The following is a 27831-nucleotide window of genomic DNA, read 5'->3' as shown; positions in this document are numbered from 1 at the left end:
TTTGCAAAATTAGACTGCACAATGGCCGGATGTGGGATAGTTGGTCTATCAAAATAAAATTCAGCACTCAATGACGTATGATCTGTTTCAGTTCACATAAAATGAAAGCATGAAAATGTTTTCTTAATGCCCAAAATATTCATATATACCAATAGTTAATAATACAGGAATGTGCTACTTAGTTATTTTAATAATAACCAACTCGACCAATTCTGATGTCACCTTAATTGAACTCATCTTTATGATTGTGATTTTAGATCATCCAGAGATTTATTTTTCTTCAAAATATAGTCTTTAAATCGATTCAACAATTTTATTGATTATGAGCAGGCTGTGGTGCTGGGTATATGCGGGTATACAGAGTATATTATTTTTCAGGCAGCATTAGGTACATCCAATTCTCAATCCCTGATGCGCATCAGGACATTTATCCTTTGCTGAATGGGTTGCTCAAAAAGGGGGCCATGAATCAACAGTATAACCACTACACCAATGAAGGTTGTGTATGTGAAACCACCACACAGAAACAGCTTAGATGTGGGAGACTGTAAATAAATAAAAAGACATCGACCATATAGACCAGGGTTGGGCTGTTGACTGAGGCTGGAGCAGCAGCAGATGGATGGAGTGTTTTGGTGACCCACCTCATTGGAGGCAAAAAATTGATCATAGGATATGTTGAAAATATGTGCTTTATTATCAAGTCAAAATGAACCAAACCAAAGTTGCAACAAAATCATTGTCTTTGAAGTCCCACGGTATTTAGGTCTTTATTGAAATGACTCTTAAAAAACACTGAAAATGGATGAAATACAGCTATTTTCTGACTGATTGACTGACTATCAATATAATTCCTTAAAGTTCGAATGGCCGGATTAAAAAGCTTAGCAGGCTGCGCATGGCCCCCGGGTCGTAGTTTGTCCACGCCTGATGAAGAGTACACCTAGTTCTCCGGGTACCACAATACCACTGATGGCTGTGTATACGACATCCCAAACAACCCCAACAAACAAGAAGCTTAGATGTGGGAGACTGTGAATAAACAAAAAGACATAGACCACATAAACTATATATTTTTAAAAAAATATCATGTTGTCTAATCATTTTTAAAGGTATAAATGATTTTGGGTGTGGGGAGGGGGGAGAGAGCGGTTGATCTTTGACGCAGACGACAGGCAGACGACGTTTACTTTGAAGGGCGCAGCCGGAAGCAACGCGACGTTTTGCCTCCGACGTTGACGCGGCTTCCTGGCAAACACACCGTCTCCCGAGCGAACATGGCGGCGGCAACTTGACAACGGCAGCGAGATGAAGACGGCGAGGGCTTGAGAAAAAAGGGGGGGTGGGGGGGAAGGAAGGAAGGAAGGACGGACGGAAGGGAGAAAAAAAGCAAACCCCCACAGAGGGGGGGGGGGGGTCCGCTGACAGGTTTGTGCAGGCCGCATCCTGCCGACAGCAAGGCGTTTAAAACGCTTCGCCATGTTGGGAGACGCTGGCGCCCTTGTCCCTGCACGACCGAGGCCGGGGGAAACGTAGGAGGCGTCGGTGAGTGTTTCTGGGGATAAATAAATAAATATTATTGTAGGGGGGGAGGAGGAAGGAGAAGAAGACGGAGTCCGGGGGCTACGCAGAGGGCAGACGGCGGCGGCTTCACCGCTCGGTCAGCCATGGAGATGGAGGATGCGGCCCGCGGTCGCCTACGTGTGATTCGCCTGCCGGCCCGCATTCCCTTGGATGGGAATCGCCGCTGATCGCCGAGGCGAGCCGGGACCACCAACACCACCACCACCACCACCAACCTCCAGCAGCGGCACCACCACCCGACAGCACACCTCCAGGGGAGCGCAGCGCGGTGCGGAGCCCGCGTCAATGAGTGTTGCGGCAGAGGAGCCCCCGCGGTGGAGTCGGCCCGCTCCCGAAATATGACCAGGGGCGCCGGGACGTGTCGGCTGCAAGACGATGACGACGACGGCTACCAGATCTGGCTAGTAGAGCCCGCGCAGCACCAGAACCACCACCACCTTCACCGTCACCACCACCACCACCACCACCACCAGAAGCCGTTGAGCGACTGGGAGAAGCAGCAGCAGCAGCAGCAGCAGCAGCAGCAGCAGCAGCGGGCGCAGCGATGGCGACTGTCCTTGGCATCCCTCCTCTTCCTCGCCGTCCTCCTCTCTGAGCACCTGTGCTCCTGCGCCGAGGCCAAGCTGGCCGCCACCCTGGTCCACCTGGCCTCCTCCGACCTGCTGCTCTCGCCCCACGGCGCCACCCTCGCCGGCCTGGGCCACCCGGACGCCGTCTTCGTGGGCAACTCCACCACCCGGCACCTGTGGCGCCTGGCCGCCTGCCGCCGGGGGGACGCCACCTCCTCTTCCTCCTCCTCCACCTCCTCCTCCAGGAGTTGCTTTGCCGTCGTGGATGACGAGCACCTGTGCGAGGGCCCCGACAGGACGCGCGGCGGGGCTGTGAACATGAGCGATTTGTACCTCCCCTTTTGTAACTCCTACTCCCTGCTGGATTTGTTCTACGGCTCGGCCAGTCCGGACTACTTCAACTGCAGCCCGGAGGCGCTGGGCGACGCCGCCCGCTGCAGCGACTGCGTGCAGGCGTACCAGCGCTACGACCAGCACGCCCAGGAGAAGTACGAGGACTTTGAGCTGCTCACGCAGAAGTACGAGCCGGGCCCTTATTCGGTGAGGACGTGCATGGAGCAGTGCAAGGTAAGGATGCTGAGATGAGGTGGTGGTGGGAGGGGGGTTTGTTTTGGAAGGGATTTGGGGGGTGATGCGGTGGCCATCTGTTGATTTGGGCCCAGATAGATGCCAGTATCGGTCCTCCTCCTCCTCCTCCTCCTCCTGTCGCCATGGAGACGGATGACAGATTCAAGGAGACTCCCGGCTTCCAGGGGTCCATTGATCTGCTCTTCATTGTGGGTTTTTTTACCCCCCCCCCCCAACACACACACACCTCCACCCCACCCCCACTCGAGATCGAGGAGCAGTGGAGATGCCAGTGAAGCTCATCACTACCCACCCACCCCCTCCCCCCACTCTGCTCTGTGACATTGAGGACGGGGGGACAACAGTGTGAAGCTCTGTCCTGGTGCTCGATTTGCTGTTATGAGGTGGGGGGGGGGCACCATGGCAGTAGGTGCGCGCAGTGCCCCCTCCCCTCCCCCCCGCCAGGTGCTCAGCGTAGCCGCCCGCTCGCTATGCACACACTATGCTTCTTCTCACTAATTTCTCAAACAGGCCGCTTGTTTTCTTTCGTGTGTTTTTTTTATTTTTTTTTTTATTCATTTCGCTTCCTTCAATTTTCTCTCCATGTCGTTCCATGTTAAGGAATTGTTTAACAGCAGCCAGGAAGCCTTGTCAAATTTGCTCATTTAAAATAAAAAATAATGAAATTCATAAGAGAGCGTAACAGCCCGCTGACTATCTATCAGCTTTTCATTTGTTTACCCACTTGTGACTCAGGAGTGGCGAGGGCTGCTCACTCGTGTCCGGGTAACCAGGAGCTGTCCGTGGTGCTGAATGGCACCACTGCCTCCATTCACAGAAGCCACCGGCCAATCCCAGAAGGCCTCCATTCAGCGGGGGGAAAGAAAAGAAAAAAAGGGGTGGGGGGTGTGGGGGGGGGCCGCTAAAGCATGGGACCTTCGGGGAGGCGATTCTTTATCAAGGCCTGGCTTTAGCTCCATCTGCATCCTGAACCTTTCAATAAAAGATCAGGGCTGATTTTGATTCATTTGATTCGTCTTTGTCTCCATGAAACTGCAAACAGCAAAGTACCTTCAGTGCCGCCTTCTTCAACCCCCGGGGTGGAGTTTTAAAGCAAAGGGTTATTTTGTTGTTGTTGAATATTTCATTTTTGTCAGACTGAGGTTTTTTGCACCCATACTGGCAGTACTGGGGGGTAAAATGTTGGAACGCCACGAAGAGGCGTGACCTTGGGGGCTTGATATTTTTACGGCTCGTCTCATCCGTTCACCCCCATCACTTTAAAAACAACCACGCACCGAAACCAAACGAAAACTACTAGGTGTAGCTCCTCCTGCCGCAACAAAACTTTAGCATCCCTGGGGAAAAGATTTAGGGAAAGAAAGTTCATACAATTCAGTGTTTTTCAATGACATGTCAGGTGAGCTGTGAAAAATGTACTTTAAGCTTTTGAATCCTGCCCACTGAACTTTAAGATGATATTAATAGTCAGTCAGTCAGTCAGTCAGTCACAAAATAGCCGTATTTCCTCCACGAGTCTTTTCAATAAAGAGCTAAACACCGTGGGGCTTCAAAGACACTGATTTGGTTGCAACTTTGCTTTGGTTCATTTTCAATTGACATTAAAGCAACATGCTTTCTACACATCCCATAATATATTTTTTCCTCCTATGAGGTGGCTCACCAAAACACTCCATCCATCTGCAGCTGCTCCAGCACCTCTGTCACAGTTTACAGCGCGTGGTGATCCACCAGTCAAACAGTTTGACAACCCCCGGACTATTTTGTTATTATTGCGCTAGAAAAAGTCATTTTCTTTTAATATTTTTGGTTGGTGGTGTGCCATGGGATTTTTTTTTCAACGTAAAAAATGTGCTGTGGCTCAATAAAAGTTGAAAAAAAAAACCCACTGATCTTATTTATCTCTCAGCTTTGTAGTCCGTCCGACTTGTTGGACATCCTCTCGTTTAAGGACCTTGCGACCTCCTCCTCCTAAACCCGGGAAGTTGCACTTCCCTGATTGGCCGCCTCTGAGGACCTCCCGCGTATTCCGCTTTGTTTGTTTTTGTCCAGGCGTTTCGGTGATTCAAAGCTAGCAGGGGGATCGGTGACATTTCAAAACAAGCGCGTTTGACACGGGGATGGCCCACAGGTGGCGCTTTGATTCCCGTAGCCCGAGGTGAAACATCACACGGCGGCCCCAGAATGGGCCCCAAAAAGAGTTTTTTTTTTTTATTTCAAAGCTGTCAGATTGCACGTCGCTGTCGCTGTTGTTGACTTTGTCTCGACGTGGAAACTTGGAAACTCGGGGCGTTGGGGAGGCGGTAAGACCATTAAAAACCAGGGACTGGCTGGATTTAGGAAGCAGCGATTCATTCAGCCTCGGGTTCAGTCAGTCACTCCTGGGGTGGGCAGCGGCACTCGCTGATGCCGTGCACGTTTTTTCACTTCTGGATGTTTTCTGATCCCAGAGCTCATTATTTGGAAAGAGAAAAATGATCATAACAATCATGAAAACCCCTCAACGAAAACTGAATATTTAGCCATCTGGCTGAGGATTTGAACTTCCTGCCAAACTCGTTGCTCTGTTGGAACCTTCCAGTGGGAGAAGCGTGTGATCGGCGGTGGTTTCTCAGAGGTGCACAATCGAGCGGAGGATGAAGACGCTGCCGCGGAGGGAATTTTTCACCAGGTCCGTCCATTGAGCATGACGTGGCTGGGCGCAGAAATTCCAGCGCCACAGCTTTTTCGCCGTCCGAATCGCTTTTTTTGGTGCAAATTATATATTTTATATGTATGTATTGTATATGTATATATATGTGTATATACATACATATATATATATATATATATATATATATATATATATATATACATATGTATTTAGCTTTTTGAAAAAATATAATAACCCCTTAAATTTTGCTTTGAGGATTTCAGGGGGTCTCATGGGTAAATCTTGGGGTTCCGACCCAACCGGGCCCTCCTGTATTTCGCACACTGGACGAGTCTTGTCTCTCGTTCGCATCTTTTAAAAACGACCGTGAAAAACAGACGAGCGTCATAAACTGATGAGCAAAACTCGTCCCTTTGAAAGAGGAAGAGGAGTCGGCCCGCGATTCTGATTCGCTCGTGATGGTGAAGTCAACTTTCCTACGTGCGGGTGAATCGCCCAATTTTGTTCACTTTGACCGACCGCTGATTCCTGTTGGCCGCTGTAGGACTTTTCCAAGGCAGAGTAAAACACATCCCCATGTGGAGAAAGAGGAAGACACCTCCGAACAGGCAGAGCAGAACGAGGAGGGAGTCTCCACGTGTTTACCGCCTGCTTCCACTCCCACTAATTGCCACTGATTTGCCCGTTTGACAGACAGAGAGCTCAGAGTCAGCACCTGCTTGGGCTCCATGCTGTGTCTGGCTCTGAACTCTGTCATTCTCTGTCCTTCTCTGGGCATGTTTTAGTAATCAGCCCAGGTTTAGGTGCTCACCTGCTAGTTTCACAATCCGCCGTCTGGAAGTCACTGTCGGGGGTTTCAGTAGTGGTGAAGGGGAACTGATGCAGTGAGTCTTTTTTTTGTTGTTGTTTTTTGCAGATATTGAACCTTAGAGTGTAAAATTTTAAAGGAAGCCCTGTGTTTACAGTCAGGAAGCTCGGAGCAAGACCCTAATTGCTTTATGTCTATTCTTATGAGAACCTTTCTGAGGGTAGGAAGCACGAGTTACTTTCAGTGGACTCCAAGTTTACAGTGCACTTTTATGAATGTATTTATGGGCAGTGTGTTAAGCTTTTACAGATAAAAAAAAATCATAAATCAAGCCAAATATTTCACACTGGATCTTTAAAAGTCCCACAGCAAACTTTCAATGACAATAACATTGACATATCCATGCTGTTGTGGACTGGTTCTGACCCCTCTGTGACCCTCCTCTTCCTCTAATCCTGTCGCCCCACCACTCCCACTTCCCCCGTGTTTACTACGACGCAGCAAGAAAGAAAGAAAAGCAAAGCTTGTTTGCCAAAACACATTCTCAGCTTCGGCCTGCGCCTGGGTGTAAATCCGTCCCACCCGACTTCATCCCCATCCCAACCCCACCCCCCACCACCCACCCCGAGTTCATCCCCACCCTCCAGGTCCGACTGAGTGTCTAATCTGAGCTGGCGTTGTGCGCGAGCGGGGAAAAAGGAGGACAGCGTTCGCCGCGTGCTCCCTCTTTCAGATCCTCACATCCGGCACATCTACATTGATCCAGTGGGGGGGGGGGGGGGTTGGGTTTGGGATCCCTATTGATCTGATCCAAGACACGCCCGACCCCAAATAGGGCAACAACTAAGTCGGATGAAGACATCACATCGTTAGCCCGCTTACTGTTTGTCATCGCCCGACAAACACAAAGTGATGCGTCACAAGGTCACCGCCGCTCCTCCACGTTAAATCGCGTGAATGCAGACCGAGCCGTGCTCCAGCTTCCCTTTGCTCGCAAAGGAAAACCTCGGATTGTGAAGAATTGCGAGCTGGTAGAGGGAAAAGGCGACGGCGTCGACGTTCCAACACGACATCCACAACCACCAAAATGCCAGATGCCCATGTAGCATCAAAGGACAGACATGTGCAAACTGCGGCCCGGGGGCCATATGCGGCCCGTTAAGCTTTTTAATCAGGCCCGCCCAACTTGAAGAAATTATATTAATAATCACAAAGTCAAAAATAGCTGTATTTCCATGTTTTTAGTGTTCTCAGATTCATTTCAATAAAGAGCGAAACACCGTGGGGCACTGATTTGGTTTTAACACTTTTACACAACTTTTTTCAATGGACATCAAAGCAACATGTTTTCTTCATATCCCATGATATATTTATTCCTCCTATGAGCTGGCTCACCAAAACACTCCATCCATCTGCTGCTGCTCCGCTACCCCCCCTCTGGCACATTTTACAACCCACTGTGGCCCCACCAGTCAAACAGTTTGCCCCCCCCCCCCCCCCGCCCGGACAAAGGGGCAGAGATTCTCAAGGTGGAGTCTCAGGAAACCCACATCTGTATCCTGATCATCAAGTTGCGACCCAAATTCATTCCACAGCACTCAAATTTATTCCTCAAAAACAAAAACGCTCGCCCACTTTCTATCGCGTCTAGTAAATAAATGATTGAATTGAATTGTGTGCTGCGACCCAATCAGAACAGATCTGCGGGCTGCTTTTGGGTCACGACCCACTAGAAACGGAGAAGGGAGGTGGCCGAGGTCGCCCTTCTTTTCCCTCAAAGGAACCGGCTCCAGCGAAGCTTCTACTCCCCCTCAGTCGCAAAATCACATTGATTTTTCTAGATTTTTTTCTCTCCATCTTCCTTCCCCCCGCTGCACTGTTCTCAGAGGCGCTGGCGTGGAACGTGCACCGCCGTGCCTCCTCCCTGCCGTGGGCTGCAGATGCTGACCTTGGAGAGGGGGTATGTGTGTGTCCCCCCCCCGCCCCCCCCACCCACCCACCCATCGCAGAGAGCCCCCTCCCCCTGCCTCATCCCACCTCCCGCTCCGGATCGCAGCGGGTACTTTTTATGAATGGGCAGATGCCTGAGCTGCATGCTAACAAGGCAGGAAGGAAGGAAGCAGAGGTGGAGAGAGAGACAGAGGGGAAGTGCTGCTGCTGCTGCTGCTGCTGCTGCTGCTGCTGCTGCTGCTGCTGCTGCATTGCACGGCAGTGCTTTCTTTCCCATTTTTCATTTAGAGAGGGCAGTAAAATACAGTGTTTGCGTTCAAACAATACAAGTCAAGTTTTTTTTTTGCCACTCACAATATTTTTTTCTTCTTTCAACAAAACTGAACCAAATACAAAAAAAATCAGGGACGTTATTTTCTAAAAAAAAAAAAAACAACTTTTAACACAATGGCAAAGACATGTATAAGAAGAAGGTCTGCTTTTCAGTTTTGACATGAAATGTGAGCGGCGCGAAAAAATTGCGAGGCCTACGAAGGCATGCGACAACAGAAAATTAAAGGAACACTGCAGAATCAAACATTTCAGTTCAGTTCAGTTATCCAACCCACTCGGTCCAATATTTAAGGTCATATTACGGCAGCGCTTTTTCCATATTGTTTTTTTTTTCTCTCTCTCGAGCAGATTGAACTGTGGGAGGGGACGAATCGGGCAGAAGGGGGGTTAACGGAGGTCACACACGCACACACACACACACACACACACACACACACACACACACACACACTGATGGAAGGACGACCTCACTTAGTCTCTGCGATTCCCCAGTTAGAGGCGACACGTTCGGTCACTTCACCTCCGCGCTGGAACATTATCGATGGCGGGGGCTCTGCAATTAAAGCCGCCTGGTCTCTCCGCCCAGAAATGACGAGCCTTTAGATCATAGGTGTCAAACTCTGGTCCACTGGCCAAATTTGGCCCACGGCGTCATCATATATTTAGCCCGCGAGGCCAATACACAATCACTGCTACAGTACATGTAGCGCTATTACTACAAATCCCAGAATACTATGCTGGTACTTTGGCGCATCCATCACGCCCGGACGTTCATTGAAGGATATTATTATGACTTAATTGGTTTATTGTTTGATTGTTATTTTATTTTTTAACCATTATTGAAATTTAAATCAGGAGTCTGAAAATAAAAAAGAGCCATGCGAATTCTAAATGCTGTGCGTGAGCTTCCTTGTGAGCCTTTGCTGGAACCTTCCACATTTTCTGAAGGCGGCCGGCTGCCCATTTTACCACAAGTCGTTTCCAGGCCGTTAAAAACGGTGCAATTCCCCCAACTCTTCACGTTGCTATTGCACATTAAATGGCATAACATTGGGTTGTCAGGCCTGCTGATGCTATAACGGGCTGTGCGGTGTTTAATCATACTAAAAACTGTCATCACTTTGGAGCCACAATTGTGAGAAAACAAAGATGTAAGCAGGATGTGTAACTGTCCAACACCTAAAGGTCAGACTAATACCTCCATTAATTTATGGACATGACATCAATTAGTTTAACAGTCCTGTCGTCTGCATAGGCATGTGGATGGATTATTGTTCTTTTTTTTCTTTTCTTTTTTTTCTTTTTTTCAAACAACAGATGTAAGCCTGAATGCATATCCAAGCGGACACGTGCTGCGTTTTAATTGCAAGGTGCAAACTGTTGCTGTTGCACTTGCGAGTCCTTCATTTATGCATATATTCCTTTTAAAAAGAGGGAGTGAACGCGGCAGACGATAAAGGCTCAACACAAAGCGTGTCTTACAAGCAACGCTTCTTCTGACTCCTTTTCGAGTCTGTCATTTCTTTTATTTTCTGTGTTTCATCAATTTTGCTTCCTCAAATTTCCTTTCAATGTTACCGGTATATTATAATAGGTCATTGTTCAAATAGGTCAAATTTGTATGTTCTAAATATTCATTAAAAAAAAAAAAAAAAAAAAACAGTTTTTCTCCAACACAGCACGCGCCGCCACACTGATGGGATTATTTTTCGTCCTTGCAACCCCCCCCCAATCTCCCTTCATGTGCCCCCCCCCCATTTTAAAATCCCTCCCTTCACCTACAAAAAAAAAAAAAAAATACAGGTCTGCACCAAAAACACTTGACTGGGTAAAAGGTGAAGTTTGGATCTGAGTTAAGCCCCATCTGGCCCATTAGGATGATTGAGGATGATGTTTGTGTCGATATGGAGGCACTGCTGCTGTTTCATACTCACAGGTACATTTAATTGCCCTTTAGCTCCACCTACAGTCTCACTGTGTTTAATGCAGCAAAGGCAATCAGGAAATCAAATCGTCTGCAGCGATGTCAGCAGGTTTTTAACACGAGGGAGTTGTTCCGGCAGCAGCTACACTCTTTGTCTCCGCCAACTGTGTGGTTTTAGGTGTAAGAGGGAGGTATTGACAAACTATTGTTTCCTAGCGTTTCCTCGCTGATCAAACTTAGGGAAGCCCTCTTTTGGCCCACCGGGAAGTCAAACGTGCATTAAGGTGAAATTCAGGGTGGTGAGCGTCAAAAATTTCTGCCATCCATCCATCCCAAGACAAAGCAAAACACACTTTGCGGCAGGATTTTACGTCACCGACACGCCATACGGCAAGCCAGGGCACGCTGTTCAAACATAAACCACCATGGAGCAGTGTTGCCAACTTGGCGACTTTCTTGCTAAATCTGGCGACTTTCCAACTCCTCATGGCGACTTTTGTTTTGTCAAAAGCGACGAGCGACAAATCTAGCGACTTTTCCTGGCGTTATGAGAGACTTTTCTGGTATTTTGGAGACCGACATGAAAGCACGTATTGTTCCTCTGCAGTTCCTGTTGTCAGCGAGCAGTGGGTGCTGCCACGAGCCCCTGCCCCGACCCAAAGTAGTCAAAGGCGGTCACAGACTCGAGAGTCGAGCTGCACACTAAAATAAATCACTGCATTTGACTCACACAGCCTCAGTCACTTCTTCACTCTTTGTTCCAAGAACTTATAGTCCAACAACAATCCTAAATAAGGTGGTTAAAGCTAAAAGCTAAAGACATGTGACACCCGTAAAAGCAGCTGTGAGGCTCTGACTAGCCAAACCTCTTCACTAGTTGACGAGCCAACGATACTGCGCATTGAAACACAACAGAGCCTCTTTTAGACAAAATTCCAGAAAATGTCAATCATATAAAACAATACTATGCTCATAAAAAATAATATTGGGTAGACTGTAGTAAATATGTTTAATATAAACCAAAATATATTTATATAATGTAAAAAAAACAACCTAAAACATATTTAGGGTGTTTTTTTAACTCTTTTTTTGTCTCTCCCACAACATTATTCTTCTCCTACAGCATCCATTGCGATCAAGTGCAAATTGTCAATTATGCAATTTAGACAATGACAAAAATGTGCTATATCGTGATGTATATCGTATCGGGATATAAAATGAGCTATATGGGGATATGAAATTTTGGTCATATCACCCAGCCCTAGTATTGAGTAACAATCAGGAGGATGGGGACACCCCCCCCCTCAGAATATTGTATTTCGCACACTGGTCGGAACAATTCATCAGAGTGGCCCACCCACCCACCAGCGTGACCTTCCTCTCCCTCCGGATCCGAAGAAGATGGTCTTCCGAGTGGCCACCTGAGTCGAGGGCCGACCCCTCGGCTCCTCGCGTTGAACCACTTTCCAACTGGAGCGCGATTGTGCATTTAAGGAGGGAGAAAGAAAACAAATTATGGTAGTGGTGGTTGCTTGCCCTGACGCGAGGATGTCAAGGCCGCGGTGTCGGGAGGAAGGAATAGCTGGTAGGTGGACTGAGCTGAGGAGCCCTCAGGGCGCTTTCACTTCCATTTTGTCCTCGTCTAATAACACCATGTCACCCATGGTGACCCTCGCTGCTGCTGCTGGTGCTGCTGCTGCTGGTGCTGCTGCTGCTGGTGCTGCTGCTGCTGCTGCTAATGATTAGCGTGGTTGGCATTTTCATGTTAGGAAAAAAAAAAAAAACTTTTAGGCGATCAAAATAAAAACCTGCTGGCTTGTTGGTTGCGTTGGTTTTGGTCGTCACTGGTGCAGAACCACGTAAAAAAAAACATTGAAGTTTGAAGGTGTCGTGTGTAATATTTGGAGATTTTGAGAAGAAACGGCGACATCAAGTGGTTACATTTTTTTAATCTGTTTTTGCTGCGCTCCCTCTACCGAGTTTGCCAGTGAACTACGGTGGCATGTGCACACAAACCTGGATACCTCGTCAACCTTCTTCTTCGTTGGTTTATTTGAGAACTTGAGTGTTCACCCTAAATACACACACTAACAGGTGGGCTGGGTTGTCCACACCAGGCTTCCTTAGGAAAATGGTGCCTCAAGTTGGCAGCTAACTGAGAGTAAGACCCTTGATCTGTGTATGTTCTTATATAAATAAGAACCTTTCTATGGGTAGGAAACCCAAACGACTTTTATTGTACTACAGTATACACTTTTATTAATGTGTTTACGGGTATTACTCTTATTTTCTTTTGTTCAGACAAATAAGTACAGATGTAAAGATGTTACCTGCTTGACAGTTTCGACTGTGACTCCAGTCTTCCTGAGAAGCGTCATCCGACGTGCTGCTGACAATGAAGACAAAATGAACACAATATAAAAATCATAAATCGGACCAAATTTTACGCACTGGATCCTAAATGACAACAGCTGATTGGCAGCTCAGTGGTTGGCGTGTAGTCGGTGATTGAGAGTACATAAGCGGGGGGACTGGGTGGGTGGGGGGGTTGTGACCGCAGTTATCTGCCCCGCTTACAACGGTGACCTTTTGTCGTCCACTGTCCCCGCGAGGGTAATAAATCCATGCTGCCCCCCTCAGCTTGCTCTTTAAGTCAATCTCTGCCATCGGCGGCGACACCGACATCTTAATGAGAGGCCATTTCACCGTATTTACCTTGTAAAAACAATGGCGTTTGACGTGCGACGGGGGTGATGGGGCGGGGGGAGAGGGAGTGAACGTGTGCTGGAAAGAACTCCTGGCTGGAAAAGTGACAGGACTGTGAGTGAACGAATGTGGAGGCCCAATAGAATTTGTCTCCTGTATCTGCAGGAGCGAGTATTGACATTTAAGGAACGTTCCTCCATTCAGTGTCTACCGACAGACTGATAATATCAGCATCAGAGACTTTTCTTCTTCCGGCATCGTGAGTCGTAAGGAAAAATACGATTCTGTTGGGGGAATTCTTGGGCTGGGAAACGAATCCTTTTTTTTTTTTAAGTCGTTTTGACTAGTGGCACTGGTCAAGGGTACTAACAAACGAACCAAACAAGTGGGGGAGTGGGTGACGGTATCCATGATCCACGGTGTTCCAACAAGAGGGAACATCACGTCTCGTCACGTCAGAGTGAGGGGGGGTTCTGGTGCGAGGTCTGCCAGAGTAATTTCGTGATTGACTCTGGGACGCTGAGTGACACACCTGGATGCTGTCAGCCAAGCTCGGCCCGATTCCCTCGGCACATCGTACCAAAGAACCTGCTCGGCAGCGTCCGATCAGGTTTGTGTTTTCCCAACTGAGTCAATAGCAGGTCCTTCAAACCTTCAGAGAGGGGCAGAGCCTTCACCTGCTGGAATGATCCCGCTAATAATCGGCCAGGATTATTCCGACTTCCTTTCCTTCTTTTTGCGTCTATGGCCTGTTTTGTAAGCCGAGCGATCCGCCGCCACCACCGCCCGTGTGCTCAACCAGGTGGAAAACAAAACCCTCCATACGCATTCATGAACACGCTTTTTCCCAGAAACGATCCGCCCGACGCGTTTCACGGAAAAGGAACGCTGCGTTTTGGTCTTTCCTGTCGGGCAGATTCCGCTTGGTGCGCTTCCGACACCCCCGCAGTGCGGCCGCGGCTCTACAGGCCGTTTCCAGCGAAGCGGGTCAGGGGTTCCTGGGAGCCGAGTCGATGCTATTGACGGGGTCCCTAATCGGCATCGCAAGAATGTTGATTTTCTCTGCATCTCAACGGTCAACTGTGGGTTTGCGTTTGAATCCACCCACACGTGCAATTTGCTGCGATTGTTGAATCTTTGGGGGTGCAGATGTTTTACGGTCCCTGTACCTCTGGGGTACATGGTAAATCTAATATCAGGAGGGTACATGGGTAAATTTCAATGAGGAGTCGCCAACCTTTTTGAACCTGAGAGCTACTTCATGGGTCCTGAGTCAAACAAACGGCGACTACAGTAGTTTGCCACACTCTTCTGACATAACCAGTTTTCTCAGTTATATATTATTGTTAATGATACTCGTCTTTATGAAAGACACTGATCATGTGAGTTTTTCACTATAATTACTATAATGACTTAACAAGGTTGGATACAGATAACGGCAATATTCAACACCTTATCTCTATTAATCAGAGTTCAGAGCACACCTAAACTTCATGTAAAAAAAATATATTTTTTTAATAATTTTACTTTTACGATATTGTCATTTTAAAATCTACATAAATGTAGGCGTGATTACAAAAGAATGGCATAAAAATGAATTTTAGACGCTGCGGGCACCATGTTGGTGACCCCTCCCTGGTTGAGATCATGTGACCATTCCGTTGTTGGAACGTTGCTGGGAACTTCAAACTTTCAGACTCTGCTCGTCGTTACTGTCCAAGCTCTCAGGGAAAGACTGTCAGATTGTTTCAAGAGTTTGGTCTGGCCACAGCAGAGCCGCGCACCACGCACGCATCAGTTGCGCAGCGATGCTAAAAAAAAACAAGCTTATTTAGCAGCCTACTTAATTAGCTGCTGGCGCTCTCCACATTAAGCCAACGGCGCGGCTCGCCTGAAGAAACCGAGGCACGACTTCTAGAAAAAGACATTAACGTTCCTTTGTACAAAAAAAAAAAAAAATCAGGATTAATGTGGGACATTTTGTGCATCTGCGCAAACTTGATGATGAATAGAACCATGTCCTGGAGGTAGTGGATGTGTTTGCTTATGGGGGTAAACTTCCCGCTTCATTATCATTCTTGTTTTGTTCCATTTTTTTTCTCCTCGGCGTTTCCTGGCGACGGGGGCGCTTTTCTTTTTATTTCAGGAGTGCGTTTCCAGCAAAAAGCCCCCGGCCGCCTCTCACTTCCTCGTGTCTTGCAGGCGAGCTCTCCCACCGTCCTCACCCGCACTGATGTGAATGTCGTGTGAATGGGAAAAAACGGGGGAAGCCCTCTCGCATGTCGGTGGCTTCGCTGTCGGAATGACAAAACCGGACCTGAAATACAACAGAACCCAAACCCCACCTCAACCTCTGGTTATTTCTCCTCTGAGGAACCACCACTTCTCTTTTCACGGCTGCTAATCTGTCACATCACGCACCGTTAAACCTTAGCACATCCCCACTAGCCCACCCCTGCACACATGTAGCACAGCCTGGCGACTCGGCTGCTTGTAAACAGCAGTACATTGTGAAATAAGCCAGCGACACACACACACACACACACACACACACACACACACACACACACACACCCGTACGCTCCCTGGTGAGACACGGGTTGCCACTGCTATTTGATTTGACAATGTTTTTCGCTCCTGGACTGATTGATGCTTCATGACAGCAGGCAGAGGCAGAAACAGAAAGGCATCAGAGGCACATTTGTCCCACCTGTCGATGAGTTTATGAGCCGCGCCGCCCCACACCGCCACCTCTGACACACACGGGTCGTGCTGAATGGACGCATTCCTCCGCCTAATTGTGTCGCGTTCAATGTGCCGGTTGACTGGTCGAAACACTTTCAGATGGTCCAACGGCTTCATTTCGTCCGGCCTCGATGTGCTTCACATCAATGCATGAACTCTGCGACTCTACTTTGAATGTTACAATTATTAGGGATGCACTGATATCAGTGCTGATATCAATACCGGTTTGTCAGGGTTGACACTGGGGTTGAGTGCTGTACTTGTAAAATACATGCCCATACCACAACACCACAACACCAATACCAGTTGTATATGGATATATGCGAGAGTTTTGTTAAATTTGTGTTTGTACTGCAGTGAAACTTGTGACAGTGGCCCATGTTGCAGTCGTTCAAATAACAGGACATTTTTTAAAAAATCAAAGTCATTCTATAATGTGTTATTATGGCCTTATCAAGTACCCAATATCGGTGAGTACGGAAATGCAAGTACTCGTACTCTACTCCCTCTGTGAGTGGTATCGGTGCATTGCTAATAATTATCACAATGGATATTATATAATATTATTAAAACATGCATTTCAGATGGAACCTCGTTGATCTCGGCTTCTCTGATGAGGTGTGAACAAAATTTGTTTGTTTTGACTCAGAATTAAGCTCATTACGCTGGGTTTTCATGTGTCACGACTCCCGGCTCTTACCTGGCTGGCCGATGGTGGCGGTCGCTACGCGCGGGGAAACCATCAGACGTTGGCGCTGCCGCCGTTCTAAGTTCTGACGGCCCGGTCAATCAGCGGCGCCCCAAGCTGAGCCGTGGGAGGAAGTCAGCCAGCACAGTGTCCGTGGGCCTGCTGGCACACATCAGTCCCCATTAGTTTACAAGGATTCACAGTACGTGAGGTTGACACTTATGGCCGGAGCTGGAAGTTAAATGTACGTTTTTTTTCCTCCCTGGTTTCGACCAATTAAATGGTCCAGTGTGTAATATTTGGAGATTTTGAAGAAGAAACAGCAACATCGAGTAGTTACATTTATGTGAACCGTTTTAAGGGATTGCACTGCAGTTATACACTTTTATCAATGTATTTTTGGGCAGTATGCTAAGCTTTTACCAATATAAAATGATAAGTCAAGCCAAATATCATACACTCGTCCATTAAAGTATATTGTTAAACTCCCAGATGTGGAGCTATAAGTGCTGCGCATCCTTTAAACCATGTCTGAAGCTGCTGTGATGTGTTTGGGGGACGTGAAGGAGGAGCTGAGAAATGAATGATTCCACAGATGGTAAAAAAAAAACCACACATTCGACATGTGCTGGCACTGCAGGTTTCTTATCTGCTTCCGATCATTAATCCAAGTGTTTGTTTCAAACGGAGGAAAAGTATCATAAAGTTTTTTCCCAAAAATGCTTATTGGGGGGAATTTTGCACCCAAAACTCGGTGGAGTTCTTGTTTGGCATGTCGGCTGACAGCACTCCACACTCCCCCCCGCCCCCCGCCCCAGCCCAGAGCTGCGTGGCGACGGTGAGCGGCTCTTTGAGCGCCGGCTTCCTATTCACACTGATCACACATTAGGCTGATCGAATCAGACTCCGGGCTCTGCTTCCTGACTAACTCAATTTGCTCCCGTGCGCTTCCTTTTTCACGCTGAGCACACTCGCAGACAGACAGACAGACAGACAGACGTTGGTGTGGGGGGGGGCTGGATGCGAGGCCTGGAAAAATGGAGAAAGCGGCGGCGGCGGCCCGTCGAGCTGTAATGAAAAGCAGAAGCAGCCGTTACCGTGGCAACTAGCCAGCACGCATCTTCAGGAGGACCCAGATTTCCCGTCTACGACTGACTGCAATCGCATTGTTTCGGGCTCCCTTTTTGACGGGGCGCCGGCGGCCGCATCCCTGGAAGGATTATCTCACCGCTGGCGTCGAGATTTTATGCGAAATCATCGCGAATTAAGCGGCAGACGGTGGGGAGAAAATCCGCCGTCATGCATTGAAACGCCTTCCGACAAAGAGGGAGTGGGGGGGGGGGGGGGGGGGGGGCAGCGTCTCAGATGAAGGGAGGAAAAAGAGAAAGTGGGGGATGCAATCACAGTCTGGTGGTGGTGGTGGGTTTAATCTCAGCCTTGAGTCACTTCCACCTCTGTGCAGAGGATCGTGGAAATCAAGCTCCACCCCCATATAGAAAAATAAAGTCATGTCATTTTTGGCAATAATAACAATAATAATAATAATAATAATTATGATATGAGCTATTTAGCCCTCACACTGGATATTTCCTGTGAACCTCCCGCTTCATTATCATTCTTGTTTTGTTCCATTTTTTTCTCCTCGGTGTTTCCTGGCGATGGGGGCGCTTTTCTTTTTATTTCAGGAGTGCGTTTCCAGCAAAAAGCCCCCGGCCGCCTCTCACTTCCTCGCGTCTTGTGTCCTCGTGTCGATATTTCCTGTTTTTTAACAAGAACGTTTGAAAATGAATCTCTTCCTGTGGCTGAGGACGAGAACCAGTGCCTGAATACAGTTGTGGGTTGGAGGAGGACATCCAAATGAACCCCGGTGGTCCCCCGGGAGTCTGAACCAGCCTGTTTTTTTTTTTGTGTGTGACTCGACATCAACCAAGCAAGGATTCGAGCGGAGTTTGAAAAACAGTGTTTCGAAAATGGATGTGCATACACGCACTCAATGCAAGCGGAACGCGTCGGTTTGCTTTGCTTTTTCAGCGCTCAGGGTCCATTCTGCTCTTCTTCCCCGTCATCACCATCATCATCATCGCTCCCTCCTCCCTTAATCACATTATCATCATTATTATAATTGCCCGCGCCGTGTTTGTTATCTCTGGTGTGTCTAAACAGGAAACAAATCAGACCCCCCCCCTCCCCATCTGATTCCTGGGGGGTGGTGGGGAGAGGGTGACAGCCTTCCAGAGACCCTTTTCCTCAGGGAAAGTTTGCTAAAAATTGAATCCCAACTGATTTAATTGACTATTTCCCTCAGGTTTTTTTTTTTGTTTTTTTTTAACCACCGGTTCGGAGCGTATCAGATCTCGTTTTAGCTCATGTCAGCGAGTGTCTAATTTTTGCCTGTGGTTCTTTTTATAGACAGAGAGTCGCGCTGCCCCTTTTAAAGGCAAAGCGGCTCTTGAAGGCTGTTTGTCCCGTTTCCCGCGACATTTGAACATTTGAACCCTCCCCAGCCAGCAGGAGGTTTTAACGCCACCGGAGTGATAAAAGTCTTTGCTCGCATGTGTTGTTTTCTGTGCTTCTTGGGTCCAAAATCTGTAAAACAAAACAAAAAAAAAAAACCCTGTGGGTGGTGCTGGGTGCTGGGTGCTGGGTGCTGGGTGCTCCTGGATATTTTAAAAAATACATCCAGGTTGCACATGGGCAAGATTTGTGGCAAGCGCAGAAGGCAGCCAGATGTTTGGGATGCTGGGAGGATGAATGACCTCTTCGCACTGGCTGCTGCATTACCAAATGGCTCTGCTCGTAAAACTCCTGCTGAGACATTGCACAGATCATCAACTCCACTTAAACCCTCCGCCTCCTCCTCCTCTTCTTCCTCAGATGGCCTACAAGCCCTGGCTGTGCGCTCAGTTTTTCCCCACCGCCTGGCGCTCCTGCAAGCAGAAGGTGCCGTGCCACCAGTACTGCCTGGAGGTCCAGCAGAGCTGCCCCTTCATCCTGCCCGACAACGACGACCTGATCCACGGCGGCAGCCCCAGCTTCATCTGCACAGGTCAGTCGTGCCGCCGCGTCGTGCCACGCTCACTTCCTGTTTGTGACGTTGAATCATGCGAGACGTTGTGCGCGCGCGTTTCCTTTCTTCACTCGCTGGCGCTCCTCCGAGAAGAGCCCTCTGCAGGTGAGGGGCTTTCTGGTGACACCTAGTGGTGCTTTGTGAGCACTGCCAAGCTGCCAGGCAAGGACGCCTACGCCAGTGTTTCTCAACTCGTGGTCCGTGACCCAAAAGTGGGTCGCAGAGCTGCGTTGATTGGGTCATGGCTTCGTGGACAGTTAATAAATATACACTGCTCAAAAAATAAAGGAGCTCCAAAACAACACAATGTAACTCCAAGGTAATCACACTTCTGTGAAATCAGCCTGTCCAGTTAGGAAGCAATGCTGGTTGTGAATCCTTCTTTAAGGAGGTACAGGAGGAGCACTGCCACTAATGTGCATGTTTCTGCTCAAACGGTCAGGAACAGACTCCATGAGGGGGGTATGAGGGTCCAACGTCCACAAGTGGGGCCTGTGCTTCCAGCCCAACACCGTGCAGCGCGATTGGCATTTGCCAGGGAACATCAAGATTGGCACAGTCGCCATTGGCGCCCTGTGCTCTTCACAGATGAGAGCAGGTTCACACTGAGCACGTGTGACCGACGTGACAGAGTCTGGAGAGGCCGTGGAGAACGTTACACTGTCTGCAACATCATCCAGCATGACCGGTTTGGCGGTGGGTCAGGGAATGGTTTGGGGAGGCAATTCTTTGGAGGGCCGCACAGCTCTCTTTGTGCTAGCCAGAGGTGCCTTGACTGCCTTTAGTGGTCCCAGGATGAGATCCTCAGACCCATTGTGAGACCATATGCCGGCGCAGTGGGCCCTGGGTTCCTTCTGATGCATGACAGCGCCAGGCCTCATGAGGCTGAAGTGTGTCGGCAGTCGCTGCATGATGACGGCATTGATGCTATGGACTGACCTGCCCGCTCCCCAGACCTGAATCCAATTGAGCACATCTGGGACATCATGTCCCGTTTCATACACCAATGCCACTTTGCACCACAGACTGTCCAGGAACTGGACTGATGCTTGAATCCAGGTCTGGGAGGGAATTCCTCAGGAGACAATTGGCCGTCTCCTCAGGAGCATTCCCAGGTGTTGTAGGGCGGTCATACTGGCAGGAGGAGGCCAAGCACACTACTGAGCCTCATTTTGAAGTTGGATCAGTCTGTATTCTGAGTTTCCACTTTCATTTTGAGTAGGATGCCAAATCCAGACCCCCATGGGATAATAATTTAATTTTACATTAATCATTTTTATGTTATTTTGTTCTCAACACATTCCACTCTGTGATTAATAAGATTTTCAACTGGAACATTTCCTTAATTGATACCTAGGATGTATTATTTTAGTGTTCCCTGTTATATTTTTGAGCAGTGTGTGTATGTACAGACACACACACACAGGCCACACAATTAGATTAAATCATTTATGTACGAGACATGATATCAAATGGAATCGTTTTTGTATTGTGCTGTGGAATAAATTTGGCACACACAACACGAGGCAATATGAGGAAAGAAAATCGTGGGTCCTGAAACTCCACCAGTTGAGAACCACTGATCCAGAGCTTCAGGCTTTTCCTCAGATTTCACAGCCAGCCAGCCACCGAGCTAGCGAGCCAGCCAGCGGTAGCACACTAGTAGCGGGGCAAACACACATAGTGAATACAATCTACACGTATGACAAAGAGCCACAATCAGCCGCAGAAAAGAAGGAAATAAATGTGTATTTTGGCTGTAATTGTTGGCGTGCAGCTGACGGGGAGGGAGACGCTGCTGCTGCTGCGCTGCGCTGATAACGCGGCAAAGCGCACGTGTGCCGAGGCGAACAATCCAAAATCTCAACAGCCAACCTGAGCCAAGTGGAGGCCATCCAGCCACCATCGGACCTGATCTGCGCTGTTGGAGGGACAGCCTCGTTCTTTTGTTAAAAAGGGGGGGGGGGGGTGGGGGGATTTTGTTTCTGTAGACGTGCAAAAACTTGCAATTTTTTGGGAACAGTGGATGAGTTCAGCATGGGGTCGCTGAACTCATCCACTCATCCAGAATTTTGCAGAGCGTGGCCCCCTGCGAGCCAACGCCTCCCTGAGAGTTGAAACCTGCTAATTGCGTCCAGGTGATAAATTGCAGAGGAAATGGAAACGGCTGCTTTTGGAAAATGTCACTGCTGTTAGAACAGAGGTGGGCAAACCTTTCTGACTGGTGGGCAACAAGGGGCTGCAAAAAAAAAAAAAATGTGACAAACCGGAGCAGCAGCAGATGGCTGGAGTGTTTTGGTGAGCCACCTCATAGGAGGAAAAGAATCCATCATGGGATCTGTAGAAAACATGTTGCTTTGATGTCAATTAACACAGCAAAGTTGCAACCAAATCAGTGTCTTTGAAGCCTCACGTTATTCAGCTCTTTATTGAAATGACTCTGAAAACACTGAAAAATGCTATTATAGTAGTTTGCCCACGCCAGTGTTAGATTGTCCTCACAAGTGTCACGCAAAGTGAACGACCATAATAATACTATCAATCATAATGGCAGGAAGTGTGGATATAAGGTGCTGAGTAAAGAAATAATAGTAGCATTAGTATTTGTATTTAGACAGAGCTGAGCGGAATGAGAGTTAGTAAATTAATGTTAATTGTTCAAGCTAATACTAATGTTTAGGAACGCTCCGATCCCACTTTTTTACAGAACGAGTAGAGCACAAGTACTTGCTTTTTTAGTACTCGCAACTTAATGAAACCGTTACACATTATAGAATTACTTTTCTTTCATTCTTCCACTGACGTCTTGTTATTTGAACACATTCTTCATTGTTTTTCTCGAACATGGGTGACTGTCACAAGTTTCACTGCAGTACAAACACAACACGGTGTATGTTGCTAAAAGTATGTCAATTCCCCCAAGGTGGGATAAATACAGGCATTCTGCTGCTAATTCTAATGTCCTCCTCCTCAGGACTGCTGGGAGATCACCCATCGGAAAGCGGCGCCGAGTGCTGCGACGTTCGGTGGGACTCGAGAACGGACAGCCCGTCGGGCGGGACACTCAAAAGAACTGCATCTTCCTGCGAGCCCGAGGCGGGTGGTGGCGGGGGTGGTGGCGGCGGCAACCGGGTCGCCACCTCCGGCGCCGCCACCACCTCGCCCAGACTGTGTGGTGGGCGGCTGAAGATCTGCCTGCTGGCCCTCGCCCTCCTACACACTGTCATCGTCATCTCCGCCTCCCACAATGCCACGCTGGTGGGCGTGGCCGCCATCTTCTCGCCGGAGGAGAGCGCCGCGAGCGACGAGTGAACCCTCGGGGGGGTGTTGGGAGGATGACTTGCGGCTTTTTACGTTTTTTGGGGGGGGCCGCCAGGGACACGTCTAGCGAGACGCTCTGGGGACACAACCGCTAAACTGGGAGTGGGGGAGGCGAGGGTGCCGGGCTCGAAGAAAAAAACATCAAGCGGAATGGGACGCCCCCCGCCCTGCCCCGCCCACCCGCCTAAAAAGAACTGACCTCTTACCACATCAAACCTGCTCATTGTTTCCATGCAAAATGTTTTCCATCACGTCCCCTCTCTCCCTTCCCTTCCCTTCCCTTCCTCCCCCCAGCCCCCCACCCGACATTTTTGCATTCTGGATGGACGGAAGGAGAAAACCAAACGGAAGAAGAAGAAGAAGAAAAAACACAGACGCTCTCGCTCGTCCATTATCTTTAGATCTTTTGCTGCAACGTTTTTTTTTTTGGTCCAGGTGCCAGAATGTTTTCTTTGACATATCAGCTGCGTCCCCCCGTTCGCATGAGTCTCATTTCCCTGGAAGGAGGAAAAAAAAACAAAACGGAAAACAAAATGTGTGTGATTCTTCTGTATTCCAACATTCTGCTCGTATATTTCGTCCCGCTAGAATCGCGACTTGGACGCCCCCTTCTGACTAGTTTCATGCCTACACGTTACAAGGACCTTAAGTGCACTAAGACCGGCCGGCTTGCTTTCTCCTCGCTTGTGGGACAAGTTCGGGGTGGAGGGGGGGAGGCAGGGAGAGACGCGGTGGTGGCTACTAGTAGCTACGGTTCAGCTTGCGCTTTTTTCAGGGGGTGGTGGTGGGGGGGGTGGTCTGCGGGAGTCGACGCTGAGCTCAATCACAGGGACGGGACGGAAGCGTTCAGTTTACCTCATACAGGAGCGCGGCTGTCCGGAGCGCAGCAGCTTGGTGACGTGTCGCAGGAGACTGGCGAGACCCGAGTCCCCACACACCCTTGAGGCGTGAAGGTGCCGAGTGCAGAGACGTTGGCCGCTACGTCTCGTACAAAAAACACTTGCAGTTACCGACAGAGCAGTTCCTGCCAGCATGTAGCTTTTTTTTTTTTCTCTCTCCCCCAAATTCCATAATTCTATGAGAAAATGTTCCATCTGCTTCCTCTGTAGTGCACTAATGCCGACATGGGGTGGCGCTGCCCTAAACCACGTGGTGCCATTTGCACGTAGCAGGATTGACTGTTGTTTTTCTGCCTTTCATCCTCAGTAAATTATTTAGCAGAAGTGAACAATGACACAGGTACTTTGTGAAGTGGAATTCTGCCTTGAGGCAGATTCAATCAGAGGTGCTGTAGCGAGCTTTTCAGAGACGGACGACCTCTCTGCACTAACGCACCTCAATCCTTGTTGGGTGGGGGGGGGGGGCACTGGGGAATAACTTGTACGCCAAAACAACCGGGGGCATCACTTATCAAACATGTTGCAAGAGACTTTTTAAATTTCAAATAAATCAGCTTAACCCCTCGAGCTTCACGGTGCTTTGAACTCAAAGTCCAGGAAAGATTTCTGATGCTTTTCCCATTTTGCTTGTTTTTGTTTCAAACGGCTGAAAACTTTGAAGATGTGCACTCTCAGCGACTGCGTGGTGATTCGGGGCCGCGCTGCGTGATGGCAGGGGCGGTGGAGGGAGGTGTCACACCAGTCGCTTTAATTAAGGAGCAGAGTGGCTGCCACTGATTAACATTATCGTTGCATATCATCGCACCGGAGCTCATTTGCTGCTAAACAAGTGTTTAATAATCAAGCGCGGTGGGGGTGGGGGTTGGGGTTGGGGTTGGGGTGGGGTGGGGGGGTGGGGGCAATCAGGGATGAATAACGAGTAGGAAGAATAATGTGAAAAACAGGAACATAACATTGCGTTCCACTTTTTTCTCATTTCAAGTGAACCGAGTGCTAAAATTGCTTTTGTTGATCATATCGGGGGGGCAGGAGGGGTTGAATTGACCAAATTTATTTCAGGTAGCTCAACTGTTTTAGAAGTGGCTCTCTGCATGTTTTGATGAATGAAGCCCCTGATCTTTGAGTGCCTCTCTGCTGTGTAGGCCTAACAAGGCAGATACTGGCAATGACACACACATACACACACACACACACACACACACACACACACAACAAAACCCCATTGTTAGTATCCTCCTCTGTGGCATCTTGGCTCGGCGTGTTTGGATAGGCGGCGGCAGCAGCGGTGGCGGCAGCAGCGGCGAGGATCAGCCAGTCAATCAGTTAATCAAACAATCAATCAATCAATCAATCAGCAAAATCCCCAGAGGCGAGCTGATCAGCTGCTATCTCTTACAGACTAGAAAAGGGCTGCGGTAGCATCGGCGTGCAACAAGTGAGAGTAGATTTCAAGGGCTGATCCATCTGTTTTTTTGTTTTTTTCCATTTTTCATTTTTTGCTTTTGGTTTCTAGCCTGCCCACTCATGGCAAAGTGCACACTGACCCGAGGAGGGATCGCGCAGGGATTAAGGGAGCGTTTTAAAAACACAACTTCTTTTATTTTTAGCTGGAAATGCACTATGATAGGACACGTATTAAAATGTACTAACCCTGAAGCATCAGCTGATGACACTAAAAACCTAAAAGGATGCTGAACCTCCTCTAAACGAGGCGTATTTGTCCTCGCGGGTCCCCGGCTGAAAGAATGTCTGAATTTCAACAACCTCGCCATTGATCTTAAGCTTGGAAAAAAAAATCTTTCAAAAATCTTAAACCTGGCCTCATCACGTCACATCACGCCCATCGATTTCGCTCCGCGCACACACTTTGTCACCAGAGTGGGCCGTCACATCAGAGTCAGGTCTAGGCCTGTCTCCCTTGAATCTCACCGAGCGCTTTGTAAGGCTCAAACCTTCCGCTCCCCACCCTCAGCTCCCCCTTTCACCCCCAGGCATCCCTTTTTTGCATGCTTGCACGCATGGGTCGCGTCATTTCCTTTTTTTTTTTTTTGTTTTTTTTTGTTTGTTTTTTTTACTCCTCGCGAAACTGTGACAACAAGGAACTACATTCCCTCAAAGACAGCAGCGGATGTAACAGGCCCCACTCTTTGTGCTCCGTCCCCTTTTTACCATTAGCTGTTCATGATCTGAGTCCTGTGGATCTATGCAGATTAAACTTAACCCCCAAAACTCGAACCCAACCCAAACTGTCCTCCCCTTACAACCACCAAATAGCTCCGGTCCCAGAGTCCTTTCTGTTGTAAATATGTTCCGAGGATGTGGGATTTCCAAAAACGGCCACCCTCGCCCTTCCCAGACCTCCCCTGCACTCCCCCCCCCCCCCCCCCCCCCCCCCCTTTACAACTGTTGGAATCTCACTGTGTTTTCTGTTCGCCTCCTTAGTTTTTGTCTGTTTTTTGGTATTTTTGCCGCATTTTTCTGTTGTCTAAAGCAGTGGTGTGAGTTGATGAGTAGGACTAAGTTGGATGTTACAAAGGTGAGATCAAAGAGGTCTTGAGAAAAAATATACAAAAAAATAATAATGCTTGGATTGAGAAAAGGGTTCAAATATAGAGAAAAAAATTATGATAAAGTTGTCATATTGTCATACTAGAGATGCTTTAGTTTGCTAATTTACTTTCTTTTTTTCTACAAAAGACTTGGATGAAATTATTTATAAAAATGCGTCCTACAAGTCATGACCTTTTTTGGACGTAAACAGATACATTTATTAACATTTTGTTCAAAAGAAAATAAATATAAATTATGTTAAACATTACTTGTTTGTGTTCTCTCATTGACTGTTTTAAGCACTCAAGTTAATCAGTGCAATTTGAAAGCATAAACTGAAATGGGGAATGATTCATTCTATTAGCATGAAATAGAATATCATTTGAATTTTAGTTATAGCTAGTCACTAAAACTCATTTTCCACGTGCGAATAACACTAACAGCAACAGTATGCCGATAGATAGATAGATATTTGTTTGGAATATAGTTTTCTTACCACATACGGTTATTAAATCTTACGCACTGAGCAAACCTCATATTTTACTTTACATAGCTCTCGGCTCGCACACGATACCTACAGATGTTTTGCATTTTTGAGTGAGAAGCTAGCTTCAGAATTATTAGCTTGCTAGCTCGCCCGTTTCGCTGTTGGAACAAACTATTAAAAACAAAATGCACATAGCAAAAAGCCTAAAATGTTGAATTAGTGTTTTAATTTGGTTTTGTTTCCGTGTAGTTGAAATGTACATCACTGGTGCCATATTTGTTTACTGGTCTTACAAAGAATCGTATGGAGATACACCTGTGTGCTACTCAAGAAATTATAACTTTTATAATAAAAAAAAAAAAAAGAAGAAGTAGAAGAAGAACTTACTTTTCTTCTTTGAAACTTGAAAATAATCATCAAACTTGTGGAACGCTGTTTACGACAAACAACAGTTTCGTACGTTCGACGTTGTGTGCCATTAAAGCAGCAAGGTAACTTGAGTTTGCAACGACAATAACGTCGTAGCAAACGTTCAGCACTTTTATTACTTCGTCTTTCATCGAAGTAAGTGCCGAGGCGGCACCGTTGATCCTATTAATCGTTTATCTACCGCTTTACTGCGTTTGGAATCATAATTTTATGGTCGAAAAGTTCATAGAGCTGCTTTAACATTGCAACCTACATTCGTTCAGTCGATACTCGGTATTAACCAGCAGGGAGCGGTAAAGCACCACATTTTAGTGCACAGAGGACCTACCGTGTACGCCTCGTTCCTGTGCCAGAACAAGTTGACAACTCGCCATTTTGATTCCTGATGTCATACTGATGAAAAGGTCAACAGCTTCAACTGGGTGGTCCAGATTTGTCCCAAGGAGGTGAAAAGACAGGCAAAAATAAAGTGCATTGTGTCTTCTCTTTTAGAGATGTCATTCAGATTAGTCCTTGTCACTGAAGAAAGA

The 27831-nt window shown here is 47.8% G+C and overlaps 1 protein-coding gene across 1 annotated transcript; it reads left to right on the top strand.

The window, feature by feature from the left end:
• Positions 1-1264: 1264 nt before the first annotated feature.
• On the top strand, positions 1265-24295 carry LOC142903633 (NALCN channel auxiliary factor 1-like). The gene is made up of 3 exons (XM_076049386.1): positions 1265-2720; positions 19423-19594; positions 22590-24295. The coding sequence occupies exons 1-3, from the start codon at positions 1923-1925 to the stop codon at positions 22925-22927; spliced, it is 1308 nt and encodes a 435-aa protein (XP_075905501.1). The 5' UTR covers positions 1265-1922; the 3' UTR covers positions 22928-24295.
• Positions 24296-27831: the final 3536 nt, after the last annotated feature.

The sequence above is a fragment of the Nelusetta ayraudi genome, unplaced genomic scaffold (genome assembly GCF_046127955.1).
Source record: "Nelusetta ayraudi isolate G7.1 ecotype Tasmania unplaced genomic scaffold, CSIRO-AGI_Nayr_v1 ptg000114l, whole genome shotgun sequence".
NCBI lineage: Eukaryota > Metazoa > Chordata > Actinopteri > Tetraodontiformes > Monacanthidae > Nelusetta > Nelusetta ayraudi.
The sequence above is the reverse complement of the archived record's forward strand: the minus strand, read 5'-3'. Positions and strand labels throughout refer to the sequence as shown.